The sequence below is a fragment of the Pezoporus occidentalis genome, unplaced genomic scaffold (assembly GCF_034315485.1).
Source record: "Pezoporus occidentalis ecotype Australia unplaced genomic scaffold, CSIRO_AGI_Poc_V1 ctg266, whole genome shotgun sequence".
NCBI lineage: Eukaryota > Metazoa > Chordata > Aves > Psittaciformes > Psittacidae > Pezoporus > Pezoporus occidentalis.
In genome coordinates this window covers 207,139-231,775 of record NW_026914567.1, presented here as the reverse complement: position 1 = coordinate 231,775, position 24,637 = coordinate 207,139, and the positions used below count along the sequence as shown (strand labels likewise).

The 24,637-nt window shown below is 45.7% G+C and overlaps 1 protein-coding gene across 4 annotated transcripts in view; it reads left to right on the top strand.

Moving 5' to 3' along the window:
* The window catches only part of RPTOR (regulatory associated protein of MTOR complex 1), a 112,584-nt gene that overhangs the window by 26,184 nt on the left and 61,763 nt on the right, over positions 1 to 24,637 (top strand). For all 4 annotated transcript variants that reach the window (XM_062624359.1, XM_062624358.1, XM_062624357.1 and 1 more), the window contains exons 4-9: positions 3,101 to 3,259; positions 6,733 to 6,879; positions 8,240 to 8,415; positions 12,493 to 12,552; positions 19,862 to 19,962; positions 20,910 to 21,054. In XM_062624359.1, the coding sequence (XP_062480343.1) occupies positions 3,101 to 3,259; positions 6,733 to 6,879; positions 8,240 to 8,415; positions 12,493 to 12,552; positions 19,862 to 19,962; positions 20,910 to 21,054 (788 nt within the window). The remainder of the gene's footprint in view (positions 1 to 3,100; positions 3,260 to 6,732; positions 6,880 to 8,239; positions 8,416 to 12,492; positions 12,553 to 19,861; positions 19,963 to 20,909; positions 21,055 to 24,637) is intronic.

The window sequence follows — 24,637 nt, the reverse complement described above, 5'->3', positions numbered from 1 at the left end:
GTGGCAGTCGCGGGTTCAGTGTCTTTTCTGCACTTAGAAACTGGGATTCAGACCTGATGCGAGTCACAGCGCAGCAGCTGCGCATCCTGTGATGTCCCATTTACGCAGAGGTTCACCTTGAGCAGCAGAAAAGATTATAAATCATCATAAGCAAGAGCTAAGCTGTGTTAGGGAAAAACATTTGTAACAATCAGGGAAGGAGCTTGTGGCGTACTGAAAATTGAAATGTCTTAAAAATTAACATCACAAGCGTGTTTTTAAGCGAGTGTACAGCAAAAAGGTCAGGGAAAAAATGATGGGTGTTTCATAAGAGTGTGGCAATATTACAGGAACAAGCAAACCCCTTAATTTTGCCTCTGTGAGCAGAATAATGAGGATCGCGTGGATGGGGCCACCACAAAGCTATTGCTTTTGACAGCAGCTCCTCAGCAAGACACTGAGGTGATCGGAAAATTACATTGAACCAGGAAGGCAGCTGACATCGCCGTCAGCAGTTTCATGCTTGCCCATCACGGCGCCGGGCTGGGCTTTTGACAGGTCTGATGCTGCTGTTGCAGCATCAGCTGGGAGGGAGCAGCAGACACAGCTGGACACAGCTGCAGAGACTGGGCTGTCTTGTCTGGTAATTGCCTCAAGAGGCCAAACACCAACAAATCTGTTCCCCACACACAGTAGAGGGCAGGGGAGGCCAGCGCAGTCTGCAGGTGCAGCAGCAGCCGGGAACTGGTCAGTAGCTCATAAAAACAAACGTAAAGTCTTGTTGTGTGTCAGTGATTTTGACAGCAGCTGCTGAGATTACGCCCAGCAGATCCTTCCTGGGTTTGGTCAGGCACTCGGTTGCCTTTTGCAAGTGCTGAACTTTACTGCTGGAGGGATCTCTTGGGAAGTGGAAGGGAAGGATGCAGCGCATGGCCAGGGAAGACAGTGAATGATGATGGAAGGAAGTACAGGACAGTGGCGAAAGGACACAATTCATCAAAAGGCTAGTGATGCTAAAATCCAAATGTTCGTATGAGAACTGAAACTGTTTAAAAAATGCTGCTTCCTGCTGGGAAAGGAGAGGTGAAACTGGTGAATAGGTGAATCCTGCTGGACCACAGCTTGTGTGGGTGTCCATGTGTTCAATGTGACTGGACACCACAGGGCTGGTCACTTGTGATGGGCTCTCTGGACTGGGCAGGGTGGCAGCCCATGGGTTAGGAAGGTTTCAGTCCTGTTTCTCTGTGTTCTTCTCAAAGCCTTCAGTTTCTGTAGTTCTCTCTGGAAGGAGACCTCATTTGCTTTAACAGATATTACAAATAGCAGCCTGTCCCACAGAGCATCTCATAAAACAGCTCCTCCTCTCCCCCACAACTCCTGTCCCCACTCAGATGAGCAAGCCCTGGACGTTGCTTGTAATCACTGTAGTTGTTCTCCTTTTCTACTGGTATTTTTTGCATGCCAATGAAAAAACTCTTGAAGATATTCTATTTTTGGGGCGAAGACACCACCTCCTCTGGTGATGCTCAAATACCTGTTTCTGCCCTATGTGTGCATGAACGACATGTAGTAAACTCAGCCTGAAATCCCTGAGCTGACAGGTTGGACTTGGCCTCTCTGCTCTCCTTCTCTCCTTTTCCTTCCCTCAGCCTTGTGTTTCTCCACGTGGGAAGGATAGGCTTACAGTTTGGATCTTCAGCTCTGCAGGCTTTGGGTTTAGAGTGTGAATTCACCTCCATTAATTGCAGCTCTATTTAATATTTATGCTGCGAGGATGTGAGGAGCGTTCAAATGAGCATGTTCTCCTTTGGAAAAGAGCTGAGAAATGACCAGGCACTCAGTGCTGGTGCCTTGTAAAGATGCCAGAGGCAGGACAGGATTTAAAGTGCACAGTTTTGCAAATCAGCCTCTTCATAACAACACTGAAAGGAGAGATAAAGAAGTGGGGGGACACCCGTGTAAAGATGAATAAAGCCTCTTATCTTTCCTTGGTGGAGAAGTTCCCCAAAAGGATGAGTGTGTCAGATCACTGGCTCTTTCTTCATATTTTCTCTCCTTTTGCTTGCTTTTCTTCCTTGCTGTAATCGTGTAAATGATGCCATTCGTTGTATCCATCTTGCCTGTTGGCTCAAGATGCTGTATGTTAATTGAGCAGCATGGTATCTGCTTTTCAAGCTTCATAGGTAAGTGCTTCATGCCCTGTTACTGTGATATTTAAGACGTTCTGATTTTTGCCTGCCATAGAAGAAAACCTAAAAAGCCCAAACTTCTGAGGTCTTGGTGTGGTTTATAAACAGGCTCTCAGTGGTGGTGCTGGAGGAGGAGTGCGTACGGGTTGTCCTGCTCTTAAACTTGGCTCTTCATTTTAACATGTCACTTGAATTTTTCTAAGCCCTTGTGATTCAGGATTCTCAGCCTCTGCCTGCAGCTGTGGAGAAGGAGAAATGGGCTTTTGTCTTTCGAAGAACACTTGAGAGACTTTTTGTTATTATTTGGCCTTGCTTCAAAAAGTGCACTTTGGAGTGGGACAAACTGGCTGCTCCATTGGCATTTGAACTTCGATGAGTAGGAATGGGTTTGAAGTATTGGATTTCTTTATCAGTTTCTTTTCTTCTTCAAACATAGCAAATGTGCTCTGATTTATGTGCTTATAGAGCTATGTAGGGAGGAAGGAGAATATAGTGTCCACAGCCCAAGTTGTGATGACATTGAGTATAAAGTTTACCCAAAAGCAAGCATCGGCTTTTGTTCAGAGATGGGATGAACTCCCTCAGACCTCTGTTGTTACTGTGTGTGTGCAACCACCACAGCAGCAGCAGACACCCTTTTATTCAGCTATGTTTTTAGATTTGTATGTTTATATTGCAATAGTAAATGTTTTGTGTTTTCCTTTTCCAAAGTAACCAGTTCATATACATGCTTCTATCTTGAGCAAGCTGCTCTAGTGGAAGGTGTCCCTGGCCCGTGGCAGGGGGTTGGAACTGGATGAGCTTTAAGGGCCTTCCAACCCATTCTGTGAATCTATGATCTTAACTAGATGCCTGCATCTTTAACAGATTTTGTTTTACACCTAAATTCTTATCTTCCATTCTTATCTATTATCTTCCATTTATGTTACCAGGCCAGGTACAAGCAGAGTCTTGACCCGACTGTGGATGAGGTTAAGAAGCTGTGCACATCTCTGCGTCGGAACGCCAAGGAGGAGCGGGTGCTTTTCCACTACAACGGCCATGGCGTCCCCAGGCCAACTGTCAACGGGGAGATCTGGGTCTTCAACAAGGTGAGTCCTTGCAAAGCAGTGCTCGACAGCCCAGTCTTGTTCACTGCAGGGACGATGTTGAAGTGTTCTGTTAGAGAACAGCTGGGTTTTCAGGGTTTAAAATGCATTCACAGTTGTTTGGTTCCCTGCTGAGAGCTGTTTGTTTCTTCCTGTTCCTGTAGTTCTGGGAGACCAAACAGGTTGTCCCTCAGCTCCCGGCAGGGCAGGAGGGTCTTCTCTCAGCTGCACTGAAGCTCATTTGCAAAACACTGAAAAAACAGCTACTGCTGCTTGCCTCCTCTGCTTTTCAGATGTAGCACCCAGCTCAGTTGTGTCTGAGCAAACAGTGAGACTTGGCTTTGCTGCCTGACATCCCTGACTGATCATTATGTTCTTACCATAAAGCTTACGCTTCAAATGTCTGTTGAGTTCTGAACGCCCTTGTTCAAACCACCTAGAGATACTGCCTGAGGACAACAAACTGTATGGCTAGCTCTACTTCTGGAGATGCTTAGATTGAAAAGGAGAAAACCTTCAGGAAGCATCATGTAGATTCACTTCAGCAGCACATCTTGGTCACTTTGTTCAGTTCACAGTGTTCAGATGCTGCTGGAGAGGCCTGTGAAAGGGGAAGGAATACGGTGTGGTTTGGATAAGGCACTTGACAAGCTAGTAGCTAAACTAATGTAGGCTTTCAAAACCTTCTCTCCTCAGACAGACATGACAGCATTTCCTCGAGTTTAATTTTTCATGGCTTTTGACAAGCTGTGCTTGCTGTACTACAAATACCTTTGGTTACCTTCACTGTTGAGGGTTCACCTAGGAAGCAAGTTTTCCCTTTTGATGTTTAATCTTTGCTGACAGATGATGAGGACAGTAGGAAATAAATAATCTGATCCTCATCCCCATTCATTTGATTGGAATGTAAACCTGACCTGTGTACATGCTTTGTAGAAAAGGTGGTAGCAAGGAGTGTCTCTGCATGGAGTGGGAGTGTGGGGAGGCGCCCGCTCCTCTTCCTCACACCCTTCCTCTTCAGAAGGAAACACTGACTTCAGAAATCAGTGCAGTAACGTGGGGTCAGAGACAGCGTTAAGGGGAGCAGGAAGAGTTTTCACTTGTATTTTCCTGGCTTTTAATGCCAGCAGCTCAACGAGTGCAGGGCTTCTCCAAGCAGCGCATGACGGCGTTTATAGTGCTTTGGGTGGTTAATTTCTGCTTTGCAGCTCAGCAAACAAACTGTTCCTGAACTCTTGGTTAGGGAGATAGTAAGATACATAGAAAGAACTGGGGATGGACTCCTGTAGGTTCACTGCCACAAGGCTCCTTGCTGAGATTTCTGAGGGACTGCATGGCGTTCAGAAGAGGCAGCACAGAAGCTGAACGCAGAACCCTTCTGGGGAGAAATCTCTTTAGAGAATTCTCTTCAAGCGTTGTTTCATCTCTGATAGGAAATGGGCAGAGGAAGTGCACCATGCTTTGGAAAGAATGATTATGTTGAAAATGTCCCTTTCTTGGCTATGTCACGTCCTGACAGTTGAGACAGTCCCTGTAAACTGGTGAATAACATGCCATAACATGCTTCTCTTACAGTGTCTGGGAGTGCTCTTGTATGAGTAAGGAGCAGTGCATTTTTTTCTAGCTTTGCTGGCTGCTGTTCTCTGAGGAAAGTCCCAGTGTAGTTTCAAAAAGGTAAAAGTCAAAGCAGAGTTCAGACAGCGCTGAAGTTCTGGGGAGCTTCTCTCCAGAATCTGAATAACAAGTTACTTGTTTTCAATGTATTTTTGAGTTCTTCATTAAGCGATTGGTTGAAAATCAGCTTCCAGGTTAGCTGTTTGCTGTGTCGTTCCTTCAAGCAGCCATAGAGGGACTCTGTGAACAGGGCAGGAACTTGCTAAACCCCAGAATTAACCCTGAGACCAAACAGCACAGACACGCTCCCTCCTGCTCACAGCCCAGTGTGGCAGAGGGGAGGTGAACAAGCAGCAAGCGATCAGCCTGAGCTGCCGTGCTGGAAAGCTGTTATTTAGCACTCCTTTTTCCTTCATACTGTCTCATTTACATATCATTAGCAAATTTCATGTTATTTGTGACCCCCACAGTAACGCTGGCACATAAAATCCTTCTGGTTGGAAATACCACCATATTAATCAGAGCTATAATCCAATCTTAACTGTAGCCATACGCGCTGTAAATATGAAGTTAAAACAATGTACACCCGTAAGCTCTCCCTGGTTATGCATGTCAGAGCAGGGTTTTATATGTAACTTATAACGACTGGAATGTGCTTAACCCCTGTGATGTCCCTTTAAAAGGTCTGGGCCGTGGGCGAGTTGTTCATGTATCCTTCTGTCCTGCAATAATTCACAGAGCTCCTGACGCCTGGAACTTTGGCTTTTATAAACAATTTTTCCTATTAATTTTAATGCAACAACCAAAACTTTTATGTATGGGCAGAACTGGGTTTTGAAATGGCTTACTCTTTTCCCCCTTATCTGACATATGGTTTACGAGCACTTCTGTCTTTATGTATGCTGATAAGTGTCCTTGAGAATTTGATTTTTGCTAAAGTTTACCAGTTTTATTACAGCTATTTTAAGCCTCTTGCATGGAAATGGGAGTTCTGTTCCCATCCATCACCCCGTGTATGTTAATAGGAACTTCACAGCTTTTGCTGTAGGTTTGGCCAGCTCAGTGCGGCAGGAGCCCAGGCAGGTTGTCCTCTGCCTGTGAGTGGAAGGGTCTGCAGCAGCCACGCTGGATCTGGTGGTGTCCCTTTGCAGTTCTGGTGCATGGGTCTGGCCCTGCTAATTCTAAATTCTTATTTGTGATCCCCCTTGTATTTTAAGAAGCTTTTACCCCCAGTGATTTGGGGGTGTTTGATGGAAGATGAGGAACAAAATACTCCCTATTTACAGCAGCAGAGCTGGTGGCACTTCACGTTGGTGGAGGAGCCTTTGTCGGGTTTCATTTTATTGGCTAATTTGGGAAGTTGCACAGAAGTTAAAGACTGTAATAACATTATGAAGCATCTCATTAGGCTGAGACGGGGGAGCTGCTGATGGGCTCCATAGTCTTAATTATCAATCTTGATGTATTGATGGGGTTCTCAGTTCCGAGGCGTTTGCTGTTCAAGGCAGCTGCTTTACAGCCTTTGCCAGACCTGCAGAAGTCTGAGCTAAAATGGGACTCTGAGCTGCTGCTGGAGTTGTAGCACAGCTCAAAGCGCTGAGCTTGAGAGTTTTAAAGTTCAGCCTTTCCAACAATACCACAGGGAAATCTGGTTGTAGCTTGTGTTGGAGTTGGGTTTATAGTCCTCATTAGGAGCAAATGTTGATTGGTATTTGTGTTGATTAATATGCCCAATGTTCAATGTGGGGTTTATTTTGTGATCCAGAATTGGAATTTTGTGTGTGTATTTCTGTATCTCACCAATGAAAGTTCTGTTGCTTCTCTGTCTCTCTGTAACTCGAGTGTGTTTTTCCTTTTCCCAGAACTACACTCAGTACATTCCCCTCTCCATCTATGACCTGCAGACCTGGATGGGCAGCCCTTCCATTTTCGTCTATGACTGCTCCAATGCCGGCCTTATTGTCAAGTCATTCAAGCAATTTGCACTACAGAGGGAGCAGGAGCTGGAGGTGAGATCACAGCCTCCTGCAAGGGTTTCACTCCTGTTTGTGCTGCAGGGCTAAGTTTCAGCTTGTTTTGCCATGTACAGCTGAAAAATGTGTTTAAAACTGTGGTGGAAAGCAAATTAATTTGCAAATAATTCTGCCACTCCAGTCTCTCTGGTTCAGTTTGCTATTCTATTAAACATGGAACGATTTTTAATACAAGCACTAATTAAATGGTAATGTTAATAGACTCGCTTCATGCCCTAATGGTCTTTTCTGCTGAGATAAATGCTGAGGTGAGCTAGACATATTTATTTTAGTTGCCCAAGTCTTGTATCTGGGTATGTATTTGAGTGCTGTTGGAGCTTTGTGCTGTTGAAGTGAAGGTGAAAATGCGAAACAAAATGAAATCAACCTGATGCACAGAGGGGTTGTCACTGGTGGTTCAGTCTCACAGAGTGCTCAAGTTGAATAAGTTTCTAACGAAAAGTTGTTTTACATTGCAAATGTAATTACTAATACATTTATTGGCATAAATCACTGACACTCCTCACAGTTTAAACAGGGGATTATGCTCCATTAAATATGAACTAATCGAGTCTTGGAAAATGAAGTCTTGTTAGAACAGTTCTAGATGTTGAGATGCACAGACCTTCCTTTAGAGTTATTTTTCAGTGTAAGATTCAGTGCCTAGTGCAGAAATTAACACATTTTTCCATCCAGAGGAGTACGGGTAAGGACCTTGAACCCTTCTACTAAAGCATTAAGGTTTGTATCTGCTGGTACTTTAATGGTTGCATTGCAGGAGGCAGTGCACGTTTCCTTTTCTCTTTTTGTTGGAAGGTAGCCTCTGTGCTTACACAGGGTAATTTTCTCTCTTCCCTTCTCCAGCTTGACCTTTTTGCTCTAGTGAAGTAGAACGCTGTATGGGGAGAAACACAGGGTGTTCAGGATTCTTCTGGCTACCGACAAGAGTTGTCTTTATGCTTCATGGCAGGAATTCCTGCTTAGTTCAGCCAAATGAACTGCATTTTTCCATTTGAAGCTCTTCTGCCATCTGTGGTGAATGGTTATGGGCCATGAGAAGGATGAGTTTTGCTTAACTTGCTTCCACAGTGCTTGACTCCAAGCTGGCAGATGTGAACTGAAGACTCTGAAGTGGTGATCACAGTTCAGGCTGTTGCACGTTGCTGGGTTTGGTGTGTGGTCAATGCCCTTTAAATACTGTTAATTCTGTGCGAGTTAAAATGATGGTTGGTGCTTCTGCAGTCATAAACAACTGGGGATCCAGAGATCCACCAACCTTTGACTTGGTTATTTTCAAAATGGCCTAGCACCTCACCTTCCTGATTCACCATGTGGGTCATCTCCTTGATCTCTTCAGGTGGCTGCAATTAACCCCAACCATCCACTCGCCCAAATGCCTTTGCCCCCCTCGATGAAGAACTGCATCCAGCTGGCAGCCTGCGAGGCCAACGAGCTGCTCCCCATGATCCCAGACCTGCCGGCCGACCTGTTCACGTCATGCCTTACTACACCCATCAAAATCGCTCTGAGGTGGTGAGTATCTTCCTCAGTGTCGATGGCAAGTGTGTAATTTGGGTAGCTTGTCTGTTGAAACGATAGCTTTGTTAATCCAACCTAAAGGTTCCCTGCAATATTGAATTGCAGGATTTGAACTATGCATTTGGGACAGCATTTTATTAATCGGAACTAGAAAGGTGCAAATATTGTGATCTTCTACTTATTACGTTTTAGTTTCCAGCTCAATATCTAGGTTTGCTTAGATTAAGGGATTTACTGTTCTGGGAATTAAGTATCTACTTCTTCAGAGAGCAGAAATAGTTCATAGTGCAATATCACTTTTGGTAAATTGTCCTTTGTACAAATCATATTCCAAATATTGCAGTTGCTGTAAATAATACAGTAGCACTAAATAATGCTGTAGTGAAAGAAATTGAGCGATAAAGCAAAGAAAGATGCTCTGGAATGACAGACCAAGTTAATTAGGCAGAAAGTTCTCAAAGGCTGCTACAGGAGCTTTCCAGGAGCAGTATTTTTACCCAACAATGGAGATGATCATGAGTAATCGTGGTGCTGGCCTGGGAGCTGGTGTGAGGAGTCTGGTAGCTCACCGACTCGTTCCTAACCAGCACGCTTCACTCCATCCTCTCAAGGTTTTGTGTCGTCGAGAATGAAAAACTTGAGGGCATTCGCTAGGCAGGGTTAAAGCAGGGGGAAGCCTATAGCCATGGCAGCAGTGGTAAGCAGTGGCATCACTGCAGCTTCAGGAGCTATTAGCTGTCTTTTGGAGACACTCGGAATAATTTGCAGTTCTTACGCGCTTTCTGACTTAAATAAGCAACCAACGAAGCGAGTTCATTTGAGCAGGTTCTGGTTCAGATACTGGGTGCCTCTGACTGATCCCTTCTGCTCGTGTGAGGGGCAGCACAAGATTTGTTCCATTCCTTAATCCCAGTTTTGATTTCATGAGCTCGCAGGGTGTTTTCTCGCAGGAGAGAGTCACAGCTTGTCAACACAGGCAGAAGTCTTGGGTGATGTGGAAAAGCCGGGCTAAGAGCCTCAGTGACATTAGGAATAGTTTCAGGGGAAGGTTTGAGGGAGCTGGGGAGGAAAGGGTTTTTCTGACCCAGGTTTCATGGACCAGGAGTCTGAAGTTATGGGAGACTAGCCTGGAGTTTCAGCTGAGGGACGGCAAGCCTCTAAGTACATTAGGCAGGTAGGTGCTTCTCTCATGGCTTTAAAATCCTTTTCCTCTTACTTTCTCCTTCTTCTGCTGTAAAAACAAAGCATTGTGTTGTTTTTCCCTTGTGGTTAGCAGGGCCATATTTGAAGTGAAAATGCTGTGGCTGTGTGAGAGGGGCTTTGGGTTTGGGTGTTGTGGGGCATTTTATGATGTTGGTTTTCTACACGCGCACTGAGGAAGGTTGGGGTTTGTTTTGATGGTATGATCTGCTCAGGAATTTTCTGTTACTCATCTCCATGGGAACGTAGCTGAGGGGGTGTTCAGGGCAGGTTCTCCTGCAGAGCTACATGTGGCGTAAGCATGAGATACTCAGAGCTGGGTCTTGTTAGTGTCTGACAGGAAATGCATTTGTAGAAATGCAGCTAGGCAAGGATGTAAAACTCACCTCAGCTCTGCGAGGGACTGGTGCTGGTAGACACCGTGTGAACTCTGGATAGTACAGCATTCCCTACTACCTCAAATCCAATGATGTAGTAGGAAGTCAAATCAAATCTATGTGTGTTGCTTACACACCTCTATTCTCTGATAAAGATTATGCTCCTTTTATAGTCCCTGTTGATTGGCATTATTACAGTTGTGGTTTTATCCGTAAGAAGTGCCTGCCTGCAGAGCACTGTTACTGCTGTTAACAGAATCCATACACAGCCAGACCCTCCTCCTGCATTCCAGGTGCTTGATGCAAATTGTGTTGGTGTCCTAAAGCAGACAGTTAACTGAAAATAGAGATGGAAATCTGGGTCATTAAAACTTCTCATTGCTTCAGTCTCGCCCTTTTAGCAGGGCTGATCTGAGCCCTGCAGAATTGCTTTGGAAATGCACTGAGTTTGCCATTCTGGACTGACAGGCTAATGAGGTTTCATACACTGAATTTATGGGCAAATAAAAGTTTGAATAAATTTCTGTACATCCCATTTTGTGCTCTGTGCTGTAAGTAAACAACTGATGGACAAAAATCCCTCATCAGATGGGGCTGCAGCTTCAGTCTGATTTCAGGGAAAGAAAAGCCAGTGCTGGTGAGAGAAACCCGGGTTGGTCGTGCCCTTCTGAATGTGGTCCATGAGACTTCAGTATGGCCTGACAGCTCCGGGAGCCCAGTGTATGAATTCTGGTAGTGATTATCTTCACGTGTAGTGGCTGTTGTGAGCTGACATATTCCAAATATATGTTGTAACTACGTAGAGCTGTGAGACAAGCTTAGAGATAAGCTGTCTGCATTGGTAATCTTGACTGACATGCACTAATCGGGACATAAATGCAGCTATTGCAGGAAGAGGCAGAAATTAGTGTGTGTTTGGTGCCCCGGTTCAGGCAGATCCGTGTATCTCATGCTCTCTAAAGCAAAAAGCAACTATACTGGACGCTAGGATCAATGGTGCGTCATATGCTGGTGTTATCTTTGATCCCTTAAGAGATAAACCAGCTGCAATTGTATGTTCAGGATTTAGCACATCAGGGAGAAGGCTGTGCTTGTCTGAATTGTCTGAAGGACGCCATGGCTTTGAACCATGGTGTCCCACTCATTAAAGAGCAGTAATAGGGCTCCTGAAGAGTGCTGGAAACCCCCAAACCACAAAGAAGCAAAAGGTCTGGGAGCTGCTCAGGCTCAGATGTGCAGTTTGTACACCAGGATGGTGATGCAGCAACCTTGTAAGTACATGGAAACAAAAACTTAAGCTGTGACAGCTCATGTTCCGTTGGATCAATTAAAGCAGGCGTTTAAAGTGGAGGGGGTTTAACCCATTTATTTCTGCTTGAGATTTTTGAGGGTTACCTGAGCTAGTCCTTGGTCCCAAATTTATTTAGAGAAACTAAACTGAGTTTTGGAACCCTCCTGTGATACCTGAGCAGAACCAGTGGGGCTGTTACGTATATTTCTGGTTTTCTTTCAGCCTGGCATTTACTGGCGTGGTTATGTGCAGCTCTAACATAGTTCACCCGATGTTTGTGCTGATGACACCAACCAGCACTTGAGACCTCAAGGGCTCCTGCTGCAGGAGGGCAGTCTCCTGGGCAGCTGGGCCCTCCTGCTCCACGCTGTCCATGGATCTTCTGTTCCTGTGTTCCTGGCAGAGTGGATTTCTGAAGTACAGGGAAAATGGGCTGGGAATGCAATGAAACCTCTGAGGAAGTCATTTCTCAAGATGAATTTGCTGGTTTTCCTTCCCAGGTCTGTCGCTTCCCAGGTCTGTCGCCTGGGCCACAATGCACATCCCAGAGTGCTGGAGGAGTGACACACTGGGAAGCGGCTGGCAGTGACTTGTCTTCCCACACCCCCTTGGCTTTAGGCAGTTCGGGGGTTTTCTAGGCACAGGAAGCATAGTGCCAACAGGGCCCTGTGTTTCCAGGGCTGGCCTTCCTGAAGCAGTGCTTGTGGAGTGCTGAGGAAGTGGAGTCAGCACTTTTTTAATTGAACAACGGAGGCGTTTGGACTTGCCGCATCCCTGTCGCTGCCTCCCGCGCTCCCTCCCCTGCCTGCAGCGCCGGATCTCTTCAGGGAAGCCCAGCCAACGCTGATCATTATTCCAGAGGCATAAACCTCCTTGGCTCTCGTGTTGTCTTGCTCCTCCCGAGGGACCGTGCGGGATGACTGCGAGCCCTTTTCCCCTGATCCGTGCTGGAAAACTTGTCACTGTGACAGTTACAATACCCCAGTTTTGACACCTGACGATGGAAATTGCCGCATAATCATGAGTGTGACAAACGCTGAGGGCTTTGCTTCATTCCTATTATGCTGTGGCAAAGTTTGCTACCCAAACACTGTTTTAAAAGCAGAAGCACTGTAATAAGGAAACCTCCCTCCATATTCTTTCTGCAGAACCCTGTCATTAAATAGTCAATTAGTGTGTTTTGTTTTATTCTCTTCCCCACAGGTTCTGTATGCAGAAGAGTGTCAGGCTGGTGCCAGGAGTCACACTGGATTTAATAGAGAAGTAAGCCAAATTTTACGGTTATTCTTTATCCCCTGTCGCTCTTCATGTCCATGTTATTTCTTGCATTTCTCTTGTTTGTCTGCAAGGAAATTTCTTTGGAAAGCTTTTCAGGTCTGCACCTATGGTGTTTGTCATTTCTTGCCTTCCCCTGTGCTGAAATAAACTGTGGCCGTCAAAGCGAGGCAGGCTTTGCTTTGCTCCAGGAGCTTTGGGTCCTGTAGTTTTTTATGCTTGTGCTGCAGTGAGATGGCAACCACAGACACAGGTCATGGCCACGTTCTGGAGCCCAGCCCTGGTTTTGGTGTGGGCTTTGCCCAGCGGAGCCATGCTCGCGGCCACGCTCGCTTCACAGCACCCCACGACACCAAAACCAGCTCAGAAATAGGAAAACACACAGCCAAAGATGGTTTGGCACGTCATCACCGTGCTGGCCTCGTGTTCTTTGTCTGATGGTGCTGTTATGTTTCAGACGTAACACCACTGAAATGTGTTCTAATCCTTTTATCCAGGCGATATTCGAGCATAATTACTGGTTGTCAGGCAGCTGAGGCAAACTGATTAACCAGGACAACTGTTTGTCAGATTCAGTTTGTACAAACAAAGGAGACTTTGAATTATTAATAATAGTGATTGTCCACTGTATGCTTGGGTTTTAAGATTTTCTTGATTTTTCTATCTTTTTTCATGGGAAGCATGTTCTTAAAGACCAGCAGCAGATGCTCGCAGCCATGAGCTGCAGTAGCTCTGTGCTCCCTGCAGATTGCTTTTGAATGCCCTGTGCTTGGACCACTGATACGCACACACACACACACACACACACACACAGACTGCCTGGGAGTGATTCATTAGGGATCATTCATTTGATTTCTGAGAAATGTTGACTTAGAAATGCAGCTGTTGATTAATTAGAACTCTTGTGCCACACGGATGTCCGGAGTCCAGGTAGCATCCTTTGTGTGAGATGGAGACTGAAGAATTGAAGGGCGTCCCGGAAGGGGTCAGGAGAACAGGAATCTGCATAATAAGCGTGAATTCTTAATAGAAATACATTATCATAGTTCCTGGTGCTTTAATAAGGTGCTGCCTGGTGCGGCGAGGTGCAGGAATCCTTCATTGCTCCTGCTGCCAGTCGCAATTACCTGTTACAGCAGAAGCCATGAGGCTAAGATTGCCTCTGCGAACGTTTCTCGTTCAGATTTTGCTTCAGTAAATCACTCCATGTTAACCTGCGTGTTTTACATTCAGGTGGGGTTAAAAATGCTTCTCGGTGCTACTCCCTCTTCCACAACATGTATTTTAGAAGAGTCGGGCTCATCAGTAGTCTTGAGGTATTTAATCATGCTCATTTTATATGTGAAAACCTGATTATCCCACCTCATCTCAGCTGGGGAAGCTGAGTAATGATTCTCGTACAGCTGTATTTCAGAGGCACTAATCTTGCCAAATAAGAATAATTTTTCAATTTACAACTAGAATAATAGAGACAGGATCCCATCTGTCAGAGGCAGCATCAGGGCAGTTTCAGAGATGTGGCAGCCTAGGAGAGGGTCCACCACTGGCTGTTGTTTTCTCTGAAAGCCATGGTAAAATGTGGTGGGCTTTGTTTTCCTTTTGGATTTCAGGAGATGAGGAGCAGGAGGGAAATGTAAAACCTCCCCAGGGCTTCGCCTTGCTCTGCTGTGTGCTCAGGGTGGGATTTGGGGTGTGAAGAACTGATGGGCATCACCAGCGTGGGCTGGGGTCACCTCAGGCCACTGGATAAATGTGTTCCAGAACAATGACAGTGTTATGTTAATTGCAATTAACATTGCTACGAGAGTGTACCTAATCAAGGAACGTATGGCAAGGGTCAGGGAAGGTCTGAGCCAGGTGGCTCTAGAGTCGGCTTCATGGAACACTCGGATGTGCTGCTGAGCGTTAAATGCTCTTTAAATAATGGTTTACAGGGAAAAGAAGTTGTCTTCAGTATTCTTGGTTTTTAAAGGTCAGTATTACAGGAAATGTGCATTTTTTAATGGCTGTTTTCATGGAAAGTGTGCCAGAAGTAGGTTCCTGGGGATATTATTATTATTTCAATCTGTACCAGTTACAGGAAACACGTGGGTTTTATTCCAGTCTCGAGATAGGGCTGGAAGACCTCCTGCGTTGGCTGTGTGTACACTGTAATTTATGATTTGGTTGTCTTTAAAACTGGGGAAGGAGTTTGTCTGGCAGACTTGGGGACTGACTGAGGCTGTGCCTTCTGTGAGGAGCTCAGATTGCTGATTGTCTGGGCTAACCCAGGGCCTGATGACTGGGCCTGGGGTGTATCCTGATGTGCGGTTAGATCAGACATCTTTGGAGATGAAGCCAAAATAATCCCTAGTTTAAAAATAAGGATCTTTGCTGGAGCCAGACAGGAAAATGATGTTGGTGAAGTACTGGGAATTTGGGAACCTTGGGCTGCCACTTCCTAAAGCCCTTTGGTGGCAGCAGTGATGTCGGGTGTTCCCACTGCCTTGGTCGGTCTGTCCTGTTGGATCACCAGTGTCCCACCGTCTCCGTTGGCACAACTTGTGTGGCTGTTGAGTGGGATGAGCTGGGGCTGTGATCTGCTTTTTAAACATTTTGGGAAAAACCCTAAGGAATCGTTTCACTTGGAGTAGGGTGGGAATACAAAGCTGGGTGCTGAGAGCCAGGGATGCACAAGAATGATGCTTTGATCCATGTCGCTGCATTAGGCTCCCTCCTGAAGTCACGTTCTCCAGAGAGCAGGGGTGGGATGTTGCTTCCTGGGATTTTTTTTTCTCTGGGTCCCTGTTGCAGAAGGAGGGAATTCTCTGAACAAAACTCCCGGTGAGCCGGGGGCTGTTGGTGCTTCTGGGGAGGCCACTTACAAAACCATCTTTTCAGATGAGCACATGAGCATGGCACCAGAGCTCACGTTCACAAGCGGGAAGGAGCCTCGGCCCTGCTCGCAGGGCTTGGTGACAAAGGACCTTTTCTGACTGTCAGCTCTGCGTCACATAGGCAGGAGCAGCGTGGGAGAGCTGCGTCTGGCTGCAGCCTGAGCTGCTGCTGCGCCGAGAGCAGAGCCCATCTCTGCTGTCACTCACCAGCACAAAGCCCATTGCTGAAGATCATGAGAAATAACAAATCTGAGACTAAAATTAATGTTTGTTTCCATCTGAAGTATTGTCAAATGTCACAGCCTGGGAATTATGAATGTTTTAATGTTGTTGGCTATTGATGAGTAATGGTTCACTAGGAGCCACTTGAAAGATAAAGTAGGAAAAGAAAATCCCATGATATTATATGGCAAAAGTAATGTAACTGGGGGAAATGTAGCACTTCTGCTGTGCTCTAACAACCACCTTTGGTGTGTGCTCTCAGGACTTGGCTAAGCACTTGCCTTGAGGATGGGAAATGGCAGGGCAGGCGAAGGAGAGCAGCTGAGCAGGGATTCTTTCCCCGGGTGATCCCAGTAGGCACTACCGGCTGCTCCAGTCCCTTCCAGTGCCATTTCCTCTGCCTGGCTGGTGTCCTGCCCACTGTGGCTGGTGGGGTCCATTAGCATCGCCTGGGGCCATCAGAGCTTCATAACCACCAGCAGCTTTCTGCTGACTATTTGAATTCCTCACATCAGTCTGGGAAGAGAGTTTGTTGTGTGGAAAGTCACTGGAAATGGTGGTTTGTTCAAAAAGGTCAGAAGGACGAAAGCTGCCCAGGCATGGAATAACCTTCCTGGCTTGTGCTTGGGTCTGAACAAACAAAATGGGCGTTGCTGTGTAAGCAGACGAGGCCAACTGCTAAACTGAAAGGGTATTTCCAACAAGAATCAATACTGCCTTCTAAAATAATACTGATAATGCCCTGGAACACCCTGCTGCCTGATGAGAGGAGATGCTGCCATTGCTGCTGGTACAGAGGCTTGGTAGAAATCATCAGGATTCACACTAGGTGGGGAAAGCCATTTGGCTACTAGAAAAGAGCTCTGTTTCAGCAGGACTGGGCAGGGACAAATCCTGCTGCCTCTTGGGCGAGTGCATAAAGGCAGCTGAAGACAGAGCAATGGTTCTGCTGTTGACAGGACCCTGATCTCTCTGTCGTTACAAGTAGCACAAGGTGAGATGTCCCTGCAGATACCTGCTCAACCATTTCACATGCTGACACGCTGCAGCCTGGGGCTTTATAGTTATTATTTCATTTCTAGTGGGAAAAGGGTCATTTTGAGTTTGCCTTTTGAGCGAGGGCAGGCACCTTTATTTTCTTCTGGAAGATTCAGTAGATGGTGTTAGAGCATGTTTCAGGATGTCTTGTACTGAGTGGTTTTAGCCCTGGTCTGACAGGGTGCTGTGCCACGCTGCCTGTTGGCAATACCTCCCTCATTAGCACTTGAGCTGAGGCAAAACTTTGCTATTGAAAATGCTATTCTGGAAAGTTCCTCTTCTGTAATAAACTGGGGTTTATTGAAATGGAGTGTTTCATTTTCTCACCATTGTTACAGGGTATCAGCCTCTCGTGTAGGCAAAGCCTATTGTAAATCCGGCGTGAAGGTAGCACTCGAAAGGGTGGTTTTCATGGCAACACTTCATTCGTGTCTTCGTGCGGAGAGATGAGAGACGGAGCACTGGTGTACAGAGCTCTGCAGCACTCTCGAACAAATGGCTGAAGAACCTCAGAGGTTTTGTCTTACTCGAGTAGTTCCCAAGGTTTTGGGAGCCCAGTGGCTTGCCACCTGCCTCACTGCTCTCCTTTTGTGATGAGAACATGTTGTCTCTGAGCGCATGAACTGTGCTGATCCTGTCTAACCAGCTCTTGCCAGTTCTAGAGGTGTCCACAGCACTGTATTAGTTCCTGCTCATGGGACCGATTGCTGTGGTGTCCCTTTTCCCCTGGAGGAACGAAAAGGGAAACGTCCTTGTGTTATTTTCTGTTTAAAATCATTGTGAATGTGGGCAGGTATTTGATACATCAGTACCAAAGCAGCTTGTGTTCTGAAATCCAAGTGTGATGCTGCATATCCCAGTATTTGTATGTATGACATTCCAAAAGAAGAGATACCGATGGAGCCCATTGAAGGGAGAACCTGGCATCCTTTGGGGCACATGCTTCCCCTGTAGTGAAACTGATTCATGGGATTCTGCTGACTTTTTGACAAGGTGGTTGATGGTTGCCCCTTGCACGAGCTCCTCCGTGACCCTGACATTTTGTAGTCCTCGCTTTGCACAACAGATTTAGGTCTCAGTGAAGGCGTCTGTCGGGAAGTTGATGAAGGAACAATTGAGAGTCTGGAGATGTTCAGTTGCAGCGAGCAGCTGGGACGTGCTGCCCTTTTTCCCTTTTCTTCCCCTCGCTCAGAAACAGTTTTTACAGATGAGGTCTGCTTTGTCCTCACTGTCAGAGGCTCTCGCTGATTGTCAGAGCTTAATGTGGAAGACATCAGGAGAAGCGATGAGGACGACAGCAGTGTTCCTCGTGGGGAAAAAGACTTTCTGGAGCCTTGTGACGTTCTGGTTCTGTAGATGCGTGCCCAGACAGAAAGGGAAAGAAGAAAGAGGAGGTTGTACAGGGAAATGTACTCATCCAAAGTATTTTACCTGAAAAAGGACAGCGAGTGTGTTTGTGTAGTGGAACCATACAGAAATAACAAGTCAAGTGACCTCTGCTCCCTTAAGGGAGGGATAGATGATGTTAAAAAAGAGCATAACTGATTATTTCAAAAAGCTGTTTATAAGTGTGTGAAGAAACACACAGTGCATTGGTTTGTGTCGAGATCTCTTCTGACTCTGGCCCGTGTTGTGGTTGGTTGCTGTAACATCGTGCCATGGTGCAGGTTTTGTGGCTGAAAGCTGCCTTGGAAGTGGCCATCAGATGGTTTAGGTTCAGCGTTTGGCTCGCTGGGAATCTTGGCAAAGATCTTTTCAGCGTCTACTTAATCATGTTCTGACTTGGAAATGCTGCAGAGGGTGTTCTGCAATGCAAATATTGTTGTGAAATCCTCACAAGAGCAGTGGCCTTGGGTTCCCTCCGCTTGCTCTGGGGCTCGGTTAACAAATGCTGGCTCAGAGATGTAGGTTTTTCCTCTGATATCAAGACAGACAGGAATTCTTTATAAGATGTTAATTTCAGGCTGGTTTAGAAACTGTGTTTATACAAGGGAATATGCTTCATCTGAACCTGTGTGTGCTGTACAGAGCAGGAGAGTAAGTTGCTATAGAGAAAGGGCTTCATGTAGTTTGTCTTGATCCTTCTAAGATTTGAAACTTGTTCCAGAAGGGAAGCTGGGGTGTGTTGGGATTAAATCATAGGATGCCTTACTGGATTGGGTGCATGTTTCCAAAGTTTCCCCATCCGCTCTGGTACCTTCTCAAGTGGAAGAGGCTCTGCTTGAGAGCACTGGGTTGGATTTGCTATGTGAGTGGCTGAGTGTTAATAAGAGAGCCCAGGATGAGTCTGTTCATCGTGGGTGGGTGGGTGGTTTTCTTTCCTTCTTGTTTGTGTTTTTAGGAGCAGCAAATAAGCGTTAGAAAGTGAGTGAGGAAAGCTGGTCAGGCTGGAGGCAGAAGCTGAGAGATGCTGAAGACCAGCTCACAGCTTTTCCTCCTTTAAACAGCTTTGTGTGCATTGATTTTGGGTTAGGGCAGCCTGATTTCAGTCTCTGCAATCACAGAAATCAGATTACATGTTGGTCCTGTAGTGTCTTTGGACCTCACTGGTGAGCAGATACAGAATGAGATCTTTGTTCAGCTCCTGGATGACTTGTTTCAGTCTACAAAAGCAGGATCCTGGGAACAAGAAGATTCCTGGTGGGACAGCGCTGTCCACCGCTGCTGAATGGTGTGTTGGTGCTTGGAATAATAAATGTTTAAAGAACAATAATTGTTTTTTTCCTGGAATATGATCCCTCAGGAGTTCTTACACAGGGACGTTACAGGTGGTGAGCAAGTGGTTTGCAATATTTATTATTAAATGTTTCAGCAAGAAGTGAATAATGGATAAAATGAAGCTGGGTGGTACTTCAGAAGAAAAAAGGCATTTCCATTGCATCGCAGAGCTCCACATCATCCCTGTGATGCCTTCCCAGACATTTTCCTTTAGCTCAGTTACCTGTAAATGACTCCTGCTTTATCATCCTTTATCTGGCAGTTCATCTCCCAAGCAAATTCAAATGTAATAGACTTTGGATAAGGGGAGTCTGTCAGCAACATGAATTCTTGGTGAAGAATTAAGGTCTGGAATTATTTGGTGGGCCTTGACTGAGCCTCAGAGGTGTGCATGGGTGCGTGTCACAAGGTTTAACAGGCAATGGAATTTTTCCCCATTGTAGGATCCCGGGCAGACTGAATGACAGGAGAACCCCCCTGGGGGAGCTGAACTGGATCTTCACCGCTATCACAGACACCATCGCCTGGAACGTCTTGCCTAGAGGTAAGGCTTGGGCAGGCGAACCGAGTCCGCTCAGGAGCGAGCATCGCTTATTCACAGTACAAGGGTGAAGAGTGAGATAAATGAGGCACTGACAGGAGGAGAACATGAGAGCCTGCTATGGAGAGCACAGATCAGACTGGATCTCAAGGCTAGTTAAACTTTTTAATTCACTCTTTTTACCAGAAGCATTTCAGCAACCTGATCATTAGAAACCAGAAGGGCTTTTTCTAGTGCTAACATGATTGCTTTAAGCTTGAATGATTCTCGTTCTTGCTGTACTTCTACAGAGCAATCTGTTTTCTTCCAGCCTTTGTTAGTATCACAAATAAAGGGTTCTTTCCTCTTTGCTGGTAAGGCAGCCTGGGTTCCCCACCAGTAACTTCATCCCATTTCTCTATTCCTGTTGTGCTTTGAATTGATAACTCTGGAGCACGGGTGGCCAAATGTGTGAACAGTCTTCCTGCTACACTCTTGCTGATGCTCAGCACTACCTAAATTCATCTTTGACTCTATGGAAGAGAGCACATTTGCTATCTTTTAGGATTCCTTTTGGCTTCTTACAAGCACAGCCAACTGCCAGTTTACAGGTGTGTAGTTCTTGATTAAATAGTGCACAGAGGTCCTCTTCTTCCTCAGTAACTTCTGAAAACTCAGGCTGAAACACCAACAAGGGAATTTATCTAAAAGGGCAAAAAAGAACCTGATATAGAAAAATACTTGATTCTGTTAATGTAAAATGGGGAGTCACTGTGTTGCTTTAAGGGAACTCGGAGGCAGGATTTCCTTTTAGCAGTTGTCACAGCATGTCACTGCAGAGCTGGTGTAGAGTCCTTCAAACTGGAATAAGATGTCAACATGGTTTTGTGTTTTAACTGATTTTTGCATGTTTCCTGAGGCACTGAAGCTATGGAGGCACACACCCAGTAACTCACGTGCTCTCTTGGCAGACCTTTTCCAGAAGCTCTTCAGGCAGGACCTGCTTGTGGCCAGTTTGTTTCGGAACTTTCTCTTGGCAGAAAGGATTATGAGATCCTACAACTGCACCCCGGTGAGCAGCCCCCGCCTGCCTCCCACCTACATGCACGCCATGTGGTAAGTGACAGCCAGTGGCTTCAGAGGCACGTGCTGGTGCCTTGAGATTTCGGGCTCTGTAGTCATGAAAGATTGTTACTGCTGAAATCTGCACAGTGCTTCACTGGTTTAGCCAGGATCAAAACTGAAACAGCCTGTGGCAGCATTATAGCCATCTCTGTGCATGCATAATTATAATGTGATTCTGTGATACAGCAGCATCAGGTCACTCCAGTCTTTCCCTCCAAATAGAAAAGTTGGGCATCTGTTACCTTTATTTTCCCAAAGCAAAGCTGATCACAGATTGGGAAGGATGGGGAGAGCTGAGGACTTGAGGAAAAATTCTTAACTTGGGATGCTGAAGTAGAAGAAATTCTTTGCTGCAGAGTTCATCAACTTTTAGTGGTGCTTTTAGGATGATTAATGGAAGTGGAGGTGGCACCGTTACTGAAGCTCTCTTAAAGGGGGGTTTGACTGTCAAACCAATGTCCCGTGAACAATAATAATAAAAATAACAGTAATACCAAAAATGTTTGTTTTTATTTATTCACTATGATTAAGAACAGAACAGTACAAGATTTGGCTAAGTAGAAGCTGGTACAGTCAAGCTATCTTAGTTCCTGTAGGAGACGGTGATAGCTGTGTAGCATGCTAAAAGGCTAATAAAACAACAGGTAAAGGTAGCTGAGTGGGCTTAATCTGCCTGCACTTTTGATGTGTTTCCTCCATAAGATTGTGGAGGAAAAGGAACGTATGGAGTGATGGTGATCAGTGCAGGGCTGATAGCAGCAATCATGGCATGGTTTCCTCGAGCTAACGACAGAGCCCCCCCAGCAGTTGCAGGTGGAAGCTATCGCTGCAGAGGCGTTTGCTGGCAATTGTGAGGCTGCTTTAATTATTGAAGAGAGTGGAGGCAACAGGGAGGCTTTGGATGGAGTAGTTGGAGCTGGGCAGCCTCACTAAGTGTGCTGCAAGCTTGTACCCAGCGAATTATGTTCTTCACCTTGTGTGACATGAGGGACTGGGCTGTTTGTCAGTGAGGAGCACAAAGCCCTCCAGAGTTCAGATGGTGGCTCTGAGGTGATGCTGCTGCTGGATGTGGCTCATCTCAAGCAGCAGAACCATGTTGCAGAAAGGTGGAACACGACTGCAGAGATGTTGAAATTAAACCAGTAAATCTCTGGAGTTATTTATAGCTCATTGCCAGCATATTAAAAGCCTCTATTTCCAGTTCCTCATGGGAGTATAATTCATTCTTATTGCCAGCGTATTAAAAGCCTGTATTTTGGTTTCCTATGAGAGTATGGCTTGACGTGGAGTTGGTGTTACTGTTCACATGCTGAACCGCAGGAATGAAAGGAGAAATCCCTGGATCTCGTTCTGTATCTTATAGAGCTGCATGGTAGCATGATGGATTCTAGATGTCCATTCCTTGTACTGTATTTCTCCTGCTGCAGAATGGTGCTGGAAATACCTCTGTAAAGCTCCCCAGACCATACCACAGGTTAACAGCATCATCACTACTTTTTAGGATTTACTAGAAGAAGAAATTCTCAGGAGAAGTCACCCACAAGGCTCTTTTCCTTGTGAATTCCAAATGCAAAGCAGGCAGCCAGTGAGCAGAGAATCCTCTGACACATTTTATTCAGTGCCCTCCAAAAAACGTGCAGTTTGAAGCAAATGTGGCAAAGGGAAAATTCCACTTTTGCCAGGGGTGGCTCAGTTCAGCAGTGTGAACTTTCAGCGGGGACAGATTTAGAAACTAATTTGGGGCTTGCTTAAATGTTTTCTAAAAATAGTCACTTATCTGTCACCTTTCATTCAAGAATTTTCTAATGGATCCCTGATCTGCAGCCTCCAAACCCACTTTAGTGTTCAGATAACCTCAGTGATGTGGCTGGAGGGCAGGAGAGTTGGCCAAAGGAGCGTTGGAAAGAAGGGAGACTTCCAACATGACTTGGTGGTCGCGTTGAATCCACATCCTCATCCGCATCGTTACATGGTGGATGATGCAGCAAGGGTTTGCTGACTGCTGGTTTATTTGAGGCTCTTCACTAATTTTTTCCATTCCCAGCATGTCAGTGTTTTGGGGAGTGAGTCCTGGCTGCTGGGTTGTCAGCGATGCTCACTTGGGTTTTAACTTACTGCTCACAGTCAAAGTGGTGGAGTGTTGTTGTAGCTTCCCCACTGCATATGTGCATATATCCTCTTCTTTTCCATTATCCTCTGGGCACTCATTCGGGCTTTTCTCCTCCATTCACAAAGGCACTGTGGGATTATTGTGTTATTATCTGTTGTGCTGTTGGACACAAGCTGTTTTCCCCATTCACAGCTGGGATAGTGACTGGAACTGGGTGCTTCCCCCGAGTCATGCTCCAACGTCTCATGATCCGGGGATCTGGGCTGGTGGAACAGGGGCTGCAGGGGGTTGGAGTTCTGTTGGTTAAGCCCTTTGGAAACAACTTTTAACAATTTTGACCTATTAAATTGTTGTTCTGTCAGCTCACTTGGGAGACCACTCTCACCTCCCTGTTCATCATCCCCTTTACCCCAGTAGTTGAGGAAAAGTGAAAACTTTTAAGGGAAAATCTGACCCACAAGCTGCCAGTCTTTTCATTTCACCAAGAGAACTGTGTTTAGGAAGCAGGAGAGCTCATCTCAGTGACCCTGCCCTCTTTGTTGGGCTCTGACATATTCCTGTTGTGTCTTTCTTATTGTATTGGCTTTCTCTGGTTCCCCTGCTCAGGCATGAATCCTCCCAGGCACAGCCTCTGGGCTGTGTTTGCCTGGTGCCTCGCACTGTAGGTTCTTGGCTGCTGCAGGCACTACCATAATACAGGTATTAATATTAATATATATCGATTGGCTGTACCGTTCAACTTCCAGAGTTGTTCCCTCTATTGTGCAGTAAGAATAGGAGGCCTGATGCTCTGTCAGCATCTTCATCTCTGTTGTGATGGATTATGGTTTATATGTTACTGCTGTTGCCAGCAAGTTATATTCACAGCCTTTGAAAAGGCCTAATAATGCATTTGGAAGTATCTCCTAACACAGGTCGTATATTAAAACAAAGTACCTTAATTATGCTTTGGAAGAGCTTTGATTTGTCCATTAGAGAAATATTGCACTAGCGTGTACAGTGATCATGAGATTCGGGTTGGAAGTAAGTCATAACACACTGCAAATAAAATAAGCTTGGAATTCTGGCTGAAAAGAAAACCATGATGTAGCAACACAATTAAAGGTGGGAGAGGAGCTGGAGGAGTGTGGCAGGATGGATGCAGGGCTGCTCGGCTGGCTCAGAGAAAGGAGTCTCTGAGCTACAGGGAGAGGCTGTGTATGGCAGCAAGGAGGGATTGTTCAAAAGGGTATTTGGAACTGCTTGGCATTTGAAGGATGAGATTAATTCAGATTACACTGCTGGTTTAACCAGATTTTTCTGTGTGTCTGTGTGTTCGTCTTAACGTCTCCAAGACCCATGAATGGACTATGGATGGTTTAATGGAGACAATGGACAAAAGCAGCAAAGCATGTGCTTTAAGTTGTGTCTAGAGCAGGGGAATGCATTGGTAGAAGAAAGGAGGGTTTCAGAGTTGTACGAAGT